The following is a 13,576-nucleotide window of genomic DNA, read 5'->3' as shown; positions in this document are numbered from 1 at the left end:
ACGCAGAGTAAATGTTCCCAACTCAGTCCTCCAATTTGATGTTTTCATAATTTTTTACCATTTTCAAAGAACAAAAAAGAAATTTCTGTATTCTCAAACATTCATTTTAATCTTCATCCCCAAATTTGGAATATTTATTTAATTCTTGAGATACTGATTTGAAACTTGAAGTTCTGTTTAAAACTTGGAATATGTATTTAATTTCTCATCTCTCCCTGAAATAGAAAAGTAAAATTTAAATTTATTTAAGGTAGCTATTTGGTGATATTAAGTACACAGGATTGCTTGTTTCAAAAATTGGTTAGGTTAATTTCATACATACTTGCCACATATGTAAAATGTACAATACATTAACATTAGATACTATAGCCAGTAAATAGATCACTGTTACATATTTTCTCAAAAAATAAGTTCCACTGGTATACATGGAGATTAAGCAGATTACAGGTAATTCCTGAATAATAATCAAAATTAGCCATCAATTGCTATTTAACATATTTTATCACATGAAGAAAGAAAGATGGAGTCAGCTAAAAAGCAAGTTGTATATTTACAACAGTTCTTCAGGTGGAAGTGGCAGAGATTCATTGAGATCTTGATCCAAGTCAAGGACAATTGAGAACTCCTGACACTGAGTCTCATTATTGGAATCTTCCTGGTTTTTCATAAAATCTGTTGGTGGCAGAAGTAAGTTAAGTGAGTCAGGGGGAGGTGGAAGTGACTGTTCGTACTCAGAAGTATGATCTTCACAGACTTCAGTGAGACAGTCCAGAGGTGGTGGAAGGTTGGTGGAATCATTTGGAAGAGGAGCTGTAGTTGTCATTGTGGGTTTGTCTAATTGGTTGCTGTCCTGTCCTTCCAAATCCAGAAGGGGAGGAGGTGGTGCAGGCAGATCTGCATCATCTGATGAAGAAATGGCAGTGCCGATTGTCAATCTATCAGCACTATCCTCAGATGTACCATTTATTTGAACTTTTAATTTTTCTGCGTTAGGGATGTTAGAATCTTCAGTGTTTTCGCTTGACTCAAACAACTTAATTTCTAAGTCGTCTGCTAAAATTGTGCCTTTGCTTGGTTTCCAGGCATTAAGTGAAATAACGGATGTACGTTTTGTGGATACTTCTTTTTCTCTAATATTATCTAAATATAAATCAGGGGTTTCACCATCAGCAAATGGAGACCTTCCTGCCCAATTTTGATCATTCGAAACTGGTTTTTTAAAATATTTCCATAGTACAATCATGAGTATGGCTATTAACATAGAAGTCAGAATTACACCAATTAACACGGCAGCTGTCGAATTAGCATTGGTTCTAGGTGCATTTTTTTTGCTTGTAGTTTCTAGAATGAATCCTGGTGTATGCCTAGATGAAATTTTAATAGTTGGTGTTGCTTGTGTAGATGGACTATAAAGAGTTGGTGGTATTGGTTTTCTAGAAGAGGTGTGAACAGATAATGATTGTGGTTGAGGGGAAGAATAGACAGACTGGGGTAGTTGTCTGGTGGAAGTATGCCCAGATGGTGGTAGTTTTCTGTTAGAGGTAAAAGCAGGTAGCACTGTTCGTTGGGAAGAAGTATTGGCAGTTGTTATTGGTTGTCTTGTGATATTATAGGCCAATGTTTGTCCAGCAGTGACTTTGGTAGGTGATATTGGTTGTCCAGAAGAAACATTGTTGGATTGTGTTGGTGGATCCAGGGAATTCTCATTTGAGTTTTGAGAATTTGGTGAGATATCAGACACCAGTGATTTCATTAAAGTAGACGGTGGCTGTGTCTTTGTGGTACTGGCCTCTGTTTCTGAGAAAACTGTGTCATTCAGGTGTCCACAAAACAAAATTAGGATGAAATATTTGGGATCCATTTCAGAATTTCCTTTTTACCCGTGGGTTTATAAAAAAAGAAAGACAATTAGGTATCATTTGGTTTCTTGCATAAAACATAAATAGGTACTCAATAAGTGTTCATTTCTAATTTGAACTTGATACACTATAGGCTAGTGTAAACAGCTCTTGAATATACATTCACTCATATAACATCTGGCCTTCATAGGCAATGATGCACTCCTAATTCCTCCCTAAGACCTGCAGTTGGCCCTCTTGAGCCTCTAGCTTCATTAACATCACAGTCTTTCAGTTCATGGTCATACTTCTCAGAGAGGTTGTATGCTGCTTGCCTGTCCTCTCTTCCCTATTCCCTTTACTATTAGAAACAAGTTGATTTTGCTTCCTTGAAGGACACCAGTAACTATTAGTATCTAATTCAACAGTCTTTCCTTTCTTCTCTTCCTCCCCCGCTTGACTACATTTGACATTATAGGCTCACTACTATTTGAGTGGCTCTTTATTAATGGTCTTCCTTTAATGTTAATCTCATTTTCTCTTGCTTCCTAAATAGAGATACTTGATATTCAGTGCTGTATCTATATCCTCTTTTCTTTGATCCCGAATCTATAACATTTCAGCTCTTACTTTTATGTCATAATTCTCAGATCTGTATAATCAGTCCAAATCTCCTTAATTCTAGTTTCATTTGTATGACTTCTTTTTTTTAAAGATTTATTTATTCATACAAGAACTGGGGTACAGGCCAGAGTTGTGGGGGGTGAAAGGATTCATCAGAGACAGAGCAGGGAACAGAACAGGCAGATTGACTGACATACACTGCTGAGGGGAGCAGTGTGCGAGTCAGGAGAGGTCTGCTGCGCCATGTGAGTAGCTCCCTGGCTGGGGATCGAACTCATGCTGCAGTGGCTGCGGATAGCTTCATAGGTTGCGTCTTAACTCCTTGCGCCACCAGAGAGGCCCTCATTTGTATGACTTCTTGATGAACATTTTCATATATATATATGGACATTTTCATATATATATATATATGGTCAGCAAATTCAATGTATTTAGAGTAACTCATTTCTATCTCAAAATTGACCCTGTTCTCAATTTTTGTTAATGGTCTGTTGTATTAGTAATCTTTGTAGCATCCTCAGTATCTCACAGTGTCTTTATTTTTTTTTTTTTAAGATTTATTTATTTATGCATACAAGAGCTAGGCCAGAGATATGGGGAGGTAAGAGGATTCACCAGAGACAGAGTAGGAAGCAGAACAGGCAGTTCTACTGAAATAACTGCTGAAGGGAGCAGCAGACGGGACAGGAGATGTCTGCTGTGCCATGTGGGTTAGCTCCCTGGCCAGGGATAGAACTCGTGCTGCAGTGGTTGCATAGCTTCATAGTGCTGAGGCTTAACCCTTGTTCCACCAGGGAGGCCCTCTAAAACTGTTTTTAAAGTTAGCATCTCTCTTTTTTTTTTTTTTTTTTAAGGACTCTATTCAGCTCAGAGATCTAGGCTCAAAAATCCTAAAGTGGTCTTTGAACCTGGTTGAGTCAGTCCTATCTAGTTGGTCAAATGGCCCTATTGCTGCTTTCATTCATTTATTGATGAACACATTTGTGTCAGACCCTGTCTTAGGATGAGGAAATTCTAGTGATAGAAACAAACAAATAATATAATTTGATAAATTTTTTCACAAAGGTTCACAGGAGATGCACACAAGAACAAACATAGCCTGGGGAGGCTGCAGGGAAGGTTTCTCTGAGAAGTCAAACTGAATCTTGAAAGGTTTGTGAGAATTAATTAAGAAAATAAAATATTGGGGCCTCCCTGGTGGCGCAAGGGGTTATGACATAACCTATGAAGTGGTCTGCAGCCACTGCAGCACAATTTAGATCCCCCGGCCGGCCAGGGAGCAACCCACATGGCGCAGCACACCTCTCCTGACTCGCTCGCTGCTCCCCTCAGCAGTGTACTTCTGTCAATCTGCCTGTTCTGTTCCCTACTCTTTCTCTGGTGAATCCTCTCACACCCGCCCCCCACCCCCCACACCTCTGGCCTTGTATGCATAGATAAATAAAACCTTAAGAAAAGAAAGAAAAGACATTGTTCCATGCAGAGAAACGATTTATGGGCATGAAAAAAGAAGGCACATGTATAAGTTTGGTGGGTATGACTTTTTTTTTTTGGATGTCATAGATGATAAAACTTGGAGTCAATTAACTTCCAGTTCTTCTGTGACTTAACTACCTAAGTAATCATGAGAACTAGTTATTTAATCTCTCCTGGTCTCACTTGCCTTAATTCTAAAGTGAAAATTATACCAGAACAATTTTCAGCTGGAAGTGTAATTTTTGCAAATTATATTAAACACAGTGGTTATTATTTAGCTATTTCTTAACATATGGAAAAGGAAAACCTCCGGGTGTTAAATCCTGGTGCATATGATTAGATATCAGTTTTTTTATGATTCATAGGCCAATCTGAGAGAAAGTCGATGTTCTATGCAAGGTATAATAAAAGAACTTGAGTTCTCTCAAGTTTTGCAAATAAACAGACTTTTCAGCATATTTGAATACTTTTCATTGCTACTCCTCAACCATTTGGTACAGAGTGATAAATTACCATATTTTAGTAGAAGAAAAGATATGATTTTTTTTCCCCCTGTGCAATCTCTTTTTCTCTCCCCCTTCTTTTTCTCTTCTTCCCTCCTAATACTTCAAGCCTAAATTTAAAAATATTTCTCCTTTAAATTCTTCTGAATATTGCTGATGAATTAATCTTTTTAAAAAGCATGCATGATGAGGTAACTCCCCATTGCTATTAAGATGATAATTCCAAACTGAGTTTTCTTCCTTCTGGTTTGAGTTACCAGTACAGACTTACACTTCATGACTGAAATATGTTAATGTGTTTTCTCCCAATCCCAGCCTTTTCTGACTTTTGCCTATATTTTGACTGCCAATCTGAACCTGTCCTTACCTTTAGACCTCAGCTTAAATTCCCCTTCTTACAATATCAGTTGCACACTTCAGTTATATAAAAGAGAGGATAAGTGAATAAGTAGATTATGCTCTCAAAAAAGTAAATAAATGCTCCTTCTTAAATCTAATTCTCTGTTACCACAGCCCAAAGAGATCAGGCGTTAACTCAAGCTGTCTAGTTCTTACTGTCTTTTTGGGTAATTCTCCTTGGACAATTCTTCATGTGTGTACCTCATACACTTCTGTTTTCTGAAATAATTGTGTTTATTTTTTATTACTTTGCACTTTTTAATATCCTCAACCCCTCAAACAAGATTGTAAAGAATGTGGAAGGAGGTAGAAAGAAATGAAGAAAGAAAAATACTTACTTAGAATATGCTATGTGCTTATACTATATAGTATGTGCTGTAATAGTCCAGGTGTTTAGGTGCTTATTTCACTTAACTTCTAAATGACTCTATGAAGAAAATGGAGGAATCTTTGATTTACAGATAAAGAGACAAACTCAAATGAGCTAAAAGTAATTTGCTCAGTTCTATGTCACTATGTAGTGACACACTGGGAATTTATATGCAGAACCATCTGATTCCAAAACTATTCTTTCTACTACCCTAAATTGCCTCATGTTTTATACTTTGATTTCTGCAACAGAGTGCCATGTGTATTAGGAGGTCAGTAAGCAATGATCCTGTTGGGTTTCTTGGTTTCCTTCAATTCCATTTCACTTTTTATTAATACTGCTGCCAGAATGTAAACAGAGAAGGTGAAGTCTACATTATTAAATTCTTCTTTTTATCCATTTTGCATAAGATTTACTAGGGAAAAAATTTGAAATTTTTGAAGATTTGAATCCTCTCTAAGTAGTCATTATCCATGCAATTCCTACCTTCTTAGAGATGCTCTTAAAAAAAATTCATTAAAAAATGTTATTCCTCAGAGTTCACTTCAGTTTTTTTTAAGTGCTATTTAAGCAACAGAAAATATAGGCCATGAATTGTCTTCAGCCAAAAATGTTTCCTCTTTTGTGACTTTGCTTAAATGAAAAAAAAATATTAAAAACAAAACCACCCATATGGTTCCTTTTTTCAGTTAGCTGAAAAAGGCATTAGGAAAAGAACAAGCCCTAACATGGCATAATTATAAACCCAATGTAATTTGTAAGATTAGTTTTGATAGTTTCATAGCCTTTTGTTTATTGATAGGAAGGTCATAGGATCCTCATTGTTGAAGATTTTTAACTTGTTATTTAAGGGTTACAGCAATATTAAAGCCAAATTCCATTTTTCACTTATTCTACCACTTCTCCCACTCCTCAGTTAACTGTCTACCCTCCTAGAATCTGCTAATTAGAATAACAGAATCTGTGCTAGAATTCTACTGTGGCAACTTCCCAGAAAAGAAACAGCAAGATTGAAAAGAAGAATAAGTAAGGTATAATAGTGAAGATACTATTTTTTTAATCTCAGAGACAGCGAAGCCCATATTTTCACCAATGCAGAAAGTTATTTAATAAAGGCATTTTAAAAATAGATAAATGGTATGTATCTAAGGTACCAGCATTGTTTCTACAGGGAGGGAAAGTAGAAATATATAAAGTAACACAAGAAAAATAAAGCCAAAGTTATAGTAAGCGCAAAAGGCTACTATAGCAGGAAAAAGGCTAAAGTCAGTTGACTAGAAATCAAGTATTGAAAGGAAGAAAAGTTAAGAAAAAGCTGAATAGAAAGTGGTAGTTATGTAATTACCAGGTAGTTGGGGGGAAAGATTGAAGTAGATGAAAGAAGCAGCCACAAAATGCTACTCTATCACTGGCCTGTTTTTGTGGGTTCAGGGAATCAGCAAAGGAGCAGATCTTGCCAAGATTGAGGTCTTGAATGATCTGTCTTCTCAAACTCATCTTTCATGTCAGGCACACTGTCCTGCTTTAATTTTAAGTACCTTTCAATTCATTGTCTATCTCCCTTTCCCAAGAACGTTCCTGCTAGTTACTGTCAAAAATCTACACATTCCATATTGCATTTTTCTGGAAATTAGTCTGTTGCTTGGGCAAATCCCAAATTTCTCTACTTTTGTCTGGCTCTATTTTACTCGTTTTAGGTTGACACTTAGAAGCTTAACTCTTCAATTTTGGTCCTTTGCTTTCTTTGAATATTGAATATTTTTTATTAAATATTAAATAATTTAATAATTTATTAAAAGAAGAAAATGTAAACTGTTTAAGCATTTTAGAGTCAGTTACAATGAAGTGTTTCCATGTATTAGGCATGTTTTCATAAATACAATGCATAAGTATATTAAGAGTTATTTGGAATGTACTGTTGAGTTGGCTAAATATATGTCACATCCTTTAAAGGAAATGAAGGTTTGGATAGTGTATCTCATATGAAAAGGGAAATGTAGGTAGCGGTATCAAAAATAATATGAGTTTCAGTTTATTTGATAAAATAAAAGTTACAGTGCAGATACAATAGATTAAAATCTCATAGGAGTGTATCTATAAGTAGTGAAGTATGCAGCCATAAAAGGAAGAAAACAGCAATTCTGTATCTTGAAGAACGGAAGGGGAAATTAACTTTAAATTCTTAACAGGAAATATTTGATAATCATTGTTTATCAATTATAGCTATCATTTACTGAGTAAATGCTAGCCACTATCCTATTTTAATGAGCAAAGTGTTGGGATCTTCACCTTGCAGGTAAAGTAACTGAGACCAAGAAAAGTTGGTTAACTTGCCAGTGCAAGGTGTTGGCATCTTCACCTTGCAGATAAAGTAACTGAGACAAAGAGAAGTTGGTTAACTTGCCAGTGTTTCAGCAACAAGTAGTGGTGCTAATACAGAAACCATATCAATCTTGTACAAGAGCCCTTTTCTTCTATTACATATGTCATTATATATGTTTTACTACCTTTTATAGCAAAATTATTAAATAGAAATACTTTATGAAAGAAGGAGATGTGAACTTTGGGAGTCTTGTGTAAAAAATAGGAAAAGAACTACCAAAAAACCTGTTTAGTTCTGTGACTTATCTATGAAAACAGTTTTAGTTGAGTATATAAGCTATCTTATTTGAAGTGATTTTTAAAGATTGTACATTGAAGGGCATCAGAATTCTATTTAACAAATTCCAAACTTAGAATTCTTAATTTCCTTCTAAGTAGGATTATATAGGAATTAGTTGAAAAGCACAGTACTAACTGTAAATTTGGGACCCGACCCTTTAAAAATGTATAGATAACTGTTGTCTAAAATTAGAGGTAAAAATCTATAGTTACTTAGAAGAAGTGGTCTTCAAAAAAAGAAAGTCATGGACATCTATGAAATGTTGAGCTCAGTTTTAACCCACTATAAATTTATTATCCCATAATATTAAAGGTTTATGTAAACTCTTGGCAGTTTTTATTTTGGAGGGTATTTGCTTTGTAATCATCCAGTTTACAAGCATAAGCACCTTTTGCATATTAGCAATTTTCTATTATTTGTTCTTTGGGTATTTTTTCCTGTATTTTACAGTGTTTACTAAGGCTCAGATACAAGTTATTACAAGTGACATAAAATGTAAATGAGCTTTAAAAATGAGTCATATTTCCATGTCATTATTATTAAAATGTTGTCTGTATAAGAAGTAAAGCGTACATAATAATGAGTACTTCATCTACTCTCTGTTGATTTCTTTTTGAATTAAGTGAAGGAAACCATTCTTAGTATGAAAGCTAAAGGTTTACGATTATAAAATAAAATGTATGGATTATATACAGTGAAATTTTGCAGAAAGCAAATAGAGTATTTAACAGTTGATATCTTGGAGATTATAAATTCAGTCCTACCCCTGGGATTCTGGTTTTACATCTAACCCTTAGCTTTTTCTGACCTGGCTATAGTTTATTTCTTTTGATTACAGAACTAAGGTTAATAAACATTTTTATCAAATAAACTTAAAAAGGCTTATGCCTTACAAACCTAGGTGAAAAATTTTCTCCAAGGCAAATTCAACACTAAATATTTTTAAATTCCACGCAACAAAACCACAAAACCTATCATAGGCATCTTTAACCTGTCAGAATTTAAGTTAAACACTAATAACATTTTAGTTTTTAAAATAAATTTTATATAAAGCAAAGATCAAACTAGATTGCCTTGTGAAAATTTTCTTACCTCAGCTGTTACTTCTTTTGCAGGATGCTAAATTCTTGTTCTAACTGGACATTTTGGTGATTTGACTAAGAAAGCAAAAAGGGTGGTTCAGTTCGGATCAAAAATGGTCCTCTAGCAAACTGAAATGTTTCCGTAGAAAAAGAGGAAGTTTATCAATAGTTGGTTCCGGAAGTGCAATAAGCCACAAAAAGACTAAGAAATGTATTACTTTAAGATACTTTATTTCAAAATATAATTTGAAGCTATATAATTTGAGTGCTTTTAATTAATGTTTATAAGTTAACACCCTTTAGTAATGTGATTATAAAATTTAAATAGTTAGTATATAACCTTGGAGAGGAAATTGTATGATCTAAGGAAAAACTGCAGGTTGGGTTATTACCCATAGTGGGATTTCTTGTAAAAACTGAATTATGTGTTCTGTTTATTTGTATGATGTTAGGCAAGTTGTTGCACTTCTGAGTCACCATTTCCTCCTTTGGAGGACTGTTTCCCTTACTGGGTTGTTGTGAGAATTAAATAAGATAACACATATAAATGCCTCTCACACAGTAGGTAGTATGTTATTTTCTCAAACATAAGTTAGGTAAAACCCAGGTTAAAATATTGCTAAAAATTTTTTACCCAAATACTTTACTAAATGAGTTTTTAGTTCAAATTCACAACCCTTTGATTACCCACAAAATGCCTGCTACTCAGTTGAAAGTAAAACAATCATTTTTCAAATAAGTTCACTAAGCAAAGTATATTGAAAAGCACATATGCATTACTCTGAATAAAAATTTCTTTGGGGAGGCCACCTTCCAGCCTCCTTCCTTAATTGAAAAATGAAGATCATAATCCCTAATTTCTAAGTTTATTATGGAAGTAAATAATCTAAAGTGTCTATCATAACATGTATTGTAGTCAATAAAGTATTAAACCATGCCCTGCTTTCCCCTGATTACTACAGAAAAACACAGGTCATTAACACCTAGTTCTTACCTTAAAGGTACTCATAACTTGGTACAAAAAGAACAGTGTTGGGCCTCCCTGGTGGCGCAGCAGGTTGAGCACAGCGCTGTTAAGCTGTCCACAGCCTCTGCAGCCCGGGTTCAATCCCCAGCCGGCCAGGGAGATTCCCACATTTGGTCTGTCTGCCTGTTGTGCTCCCCACTCTGTGTCTGGTGAATCCTCTCACCCTCCCACACCTCTGGCTTGTACCCCAGATATTACATAAATAAAAAATAAATCTTTAAAAAAAAAAACAAAACAGTGTTTTGTTAAGGGATCCTGTTGTAAAGCAGAATATAAAAGTTAAAAAGTTGTTCGGCCTCCCCTGGTGGCACAGGCAGTTGAGCACCGCGCTGTGAAGCTGTCCACAGCCTCTGCAGTGCCAGTTCAATCCTGGCTGGCCTGTGAGGGTCCCACGTGGCGCAACAGACCTCTCCTGTCACACCCGCTGCTCCCCTCAGCAGTGTATTTCATCAATCTGCCTGCTCTGTTCCCCGCTCTGTCTCTCGTGAATCCTCTCACCCTCCCGCGCATCTGGCCTGTACCCTGGTTCTTGTATAAAATAAATAAATAAATCTTTAAAAAAAAAGTTATAAAGTTTTGAGTCACTGTTTTTTACCAGAATTAAGTGTGTGAACTATGATACAAGTATAGAAAACAAGTATCTTTAAACATTCTGCTTATGACCTGTCATTGATTGATATCTTTCTGAGGGTGTATATTGAATAATAATAAGTGATACATTTTAAATATTCTTGTAGCAGAAGCTTTCTGGTTTGTGAAAAAATATTTGAACTGTATGAAAGTGGTAGCATAGTCAACATATTTTAAAAGACACTAATTTGTTCTAATTTCCTCTGACAAGTATTTCTGTATTGATTCAGGAAGTGCTTTGTCTTAATGTTATTTGTTCTCGTACATGATCTCAAAATTTTAATTTGTATAAAATGGGAAATCTGCCCATTTTCATTTCCAGTCTGGCCCATTTTACCCTTCAAAAGATAACCTGATGTCACCATGATTGGCATGAATATTCTCTTGCTTTCTATTATACTTTGTTGACATTTTACTTTATCTGGAATAATAAATATGGTTATGACTTACTGTTTAGGGAGTGGATTTTTTTTTTTTTTTACGGTTTGGTAATGAAGCGATAATAAAATTGATGCTCTGTTGTTTTCTTCTCATTTGAAGACGTGACCTAGATATTTGGAAACATGAAAGGTGTAAGAAATGCTTACAGGTTTTGCTTATGACCAAGGCAATATTGGAATTATTGCAATATGCAATAATTATGCAAAAATTACCAATGCCTGGGATTCAGCACATTCCAATTGCAACAGAAGGCAACAGTTAGAATTAGGCATTGGTAATTTTTAAAGACTCTTCAGGTGATTCTGATATGTAGCCAGGATAAGGAGAGTATTATGGTACTTCTTAGAAAAAATATGTGCTTTTCTTAGCTGGGTAGCATATTGCCCAAAGTAAATGCTCCATAAGGGAGAGTTTTGGTGGTGGTGTTTTTAACATGGCCTAGTCTCTTATTAGATTGTCTTGTGTCAATTTCAGTAGATAGTTGGAAAGTCTCTCAAACCAACTTTTGTAATATAGTTAAATGAAAAATGAAGTTTTGACTTGAATGTAAGTCATTATTTTACTTGAAAACACATTATCTTTTCTTTGCTCATGTCATATTGGGTAGTAAAAGCACATAGTTATTTGTTAGGCTAATTGGTATCCTTAAAATTCAAAGATTAATCAGTCTGTGGATATTTGCTATAAGTAAACTGGCAGGCAATTTTATTTAAAAAAAGGGATCTGACACTTAAACATTGAGATATGGACTTAGTTCAGCCTTCTGGTGTAGCTATAAGTATTATCTATGTTAGCTGTGCTCTGTTTCTTACTGATCTTTATAATGTATTCTTTCTGATAATAGAGTTAATACAAATACACATAGTTTATTTTGAGTCAATTTATTATACAAAATTAAGTTTTAGTTAAATATTTATGGTAGAAAAACACTTTCTTGCGTGCGCCATATATAAAGATGAAGATATCTAACATAAAATTAGCTGTGGTGATAAATTAGCCGATATGGATTCTGTTATATTCAGCAGAAATAGTACTGCTTAAACTTTAAAGTTCAACTCTATGCATCGTAATTCAAGTTATGTTAGATGCTGGAAGTCTCTTAGGCTCCACTAAGACTCTTCCAAGTTCATCTAACTACATTGCTGAACAGCAAATATTTAATTGTCCTTTTCTACCTTTGTCAGTTTTTCAACTCATCCATGAAACCCTCCCCAAATGCTTGGTGGTTTTGTTTATTATCTATTTTTCACTTTCCAGAATATTATGTCAAAACAAAAGTGCACAGTTTGAGTAATTAAGTAAGCAGGCATACTTCTCACCTGCTTAAATCTAAATTGTAAGGCCTGCCATATCAAATTTTAGATCACCAGACCAACACGTTGGCATTAAATATCAAACTGACTTCATTTTTACTCCAAATACTTTCTCATGGCTACTTTGCATTTCTCTTCACTAAAACATCTGTTAGATAGTGCATTTTTCAGTTCTCTCATCATCTTTTCTTTCGCTTGTTGCTGTGAGTACTCCGGTAGATTGCATCATTAGGTTGGGCCCTGTGAACTGTTTTGCTCTTTTCCAAGTGTCTGATTCAGCAGGCCATAGACCACTGCTTGCCAGAAAATCACCGTTGCTTCTAGGCTGACGCTTGCCTACTTGTTTTGAACGTCTGAGAGATGAGACTTTGTTTGCCAGAACCACAGTTGATAAAAATAGAAGGGTACAGATAAGAAAAAGCACTGCGATTATAATTAAGCAAACTAGCATAGCCGTTTTGTTGTTATTTTCCTCACAAACATCTTTTTTAAAAATTTCACTGTGATTTTTGCTTGTGTTTCTGATGCTCTGCACGGTTGGCGAACTATTCCTGACAACAGAGGGTGTATAGGGCTCCAGGTCAGATTTAGGAGTTAATGATACAGTGTGAAATGATGTTCCTCTTTCGGGCATGTTGGTAAAATTACCTTTCTTATCTACTTTAGTAGTTGTAGGGTTTGTAGTGTTTTCATTTTGGTTTCTGCCCATCTTATTTTGACTATCTGGATCCCCAACAGTGGTATCGTTAGCCCTCAGATGGGTATAGTTTGCTGTTGTTCCACGAGACAATACTGTCACCATCAGAAGGGCAAGATGCAGATAATGTTCTCTGTGTTCCATGTCCGTGAATGTGCTGGTATCTGTGGAGATAGCAGTATAGACTGTTAATTCCTGAAATGATGGTTCCTGTTTTTGGTAATTGCAGTTAAAAGATAGACAGCTGATATATTACAGCTAAGCTATAAGCTCATGCCTAACAATTCCTATCCTGTTTGAATTCCTCCCTTCCCCCAACTGAATTTTTTTCTGTAAGGCTGTGTAAAAAGAAGCAATTTAATATCTGTACTTTTCAGTGCTCAAAGTTAACATTGAAAATCTAACAAAATTTGTTAATCATTGTAAACTGGATGCTGGGGTTTTATACTATTTCTTCTTAAATATACTAGACTTCAGCTTTGAGTCAGGTACTTCTCCTTTTGCTTTTTTGATT

At 35.1% G+C, this 13,576-nt stretch overlaps 3 protein-coding genes across 6 annotated transcripts in view; 1 reads left to right on the top strand and 2 right to left on the bottom strand.

Moving 5' to 3' along the window:
* NF1 (neurofibromin 1) overlaps positions 1-13,576 on the top strand; it is a gene marked incomplete at both ends in the record, with an annotated part of 273,922 nt that overhangs the window by 201,364 nt on the left and 58,982 nt on the right. The gene's annotated exons all lie outside the window — the stretch shown is intronic.
* On the bottom strand, positions 551-1,861 carry EVI2B (ecotropic viral integration site 2B; the record flags this gene model as incomplete). Its single annotated transcript, XM_084238613.1, has 1 exon — positions 551-1,861. One exon carries the CDS (start codon positions 1,859-1,861, stop codon positions 551-553), a length of 1,311 nt encoding a protein of 436 aa, XP_084094739.1.
* EVI2A (ecotropic viral integration site 2A) lies at positions 12,517-13,206 on the bottom strand (the record flags this gene model as incomplete). The annotated part of the gene is made up of 1 exon (XM_084236812.1): positions 12,517-13,206. One exon carries the CDS (start codon positions 13,204-13,206, stop codon positions 12,517-12,519), a length of 690 nt encoding a protein of 229 aa, XP_084092938.1.

The sequence above is a fragment of the Talpa europaea genome (genome assembly GCF_964194135.1).
Source record: "Talpa europaea genome assembly, chromosome: 7".
NCBI lineage: Eukaryota > Metazoa > Chordata > Mammalia > Eulipotyphla > Talpidae > Talpa > Talpa europaea.
The sequence above is the reverse complement of the archived record's forward strand: the minus strand, read 5'-3'. Positions and strand labels throughout refer to the sequence as shown.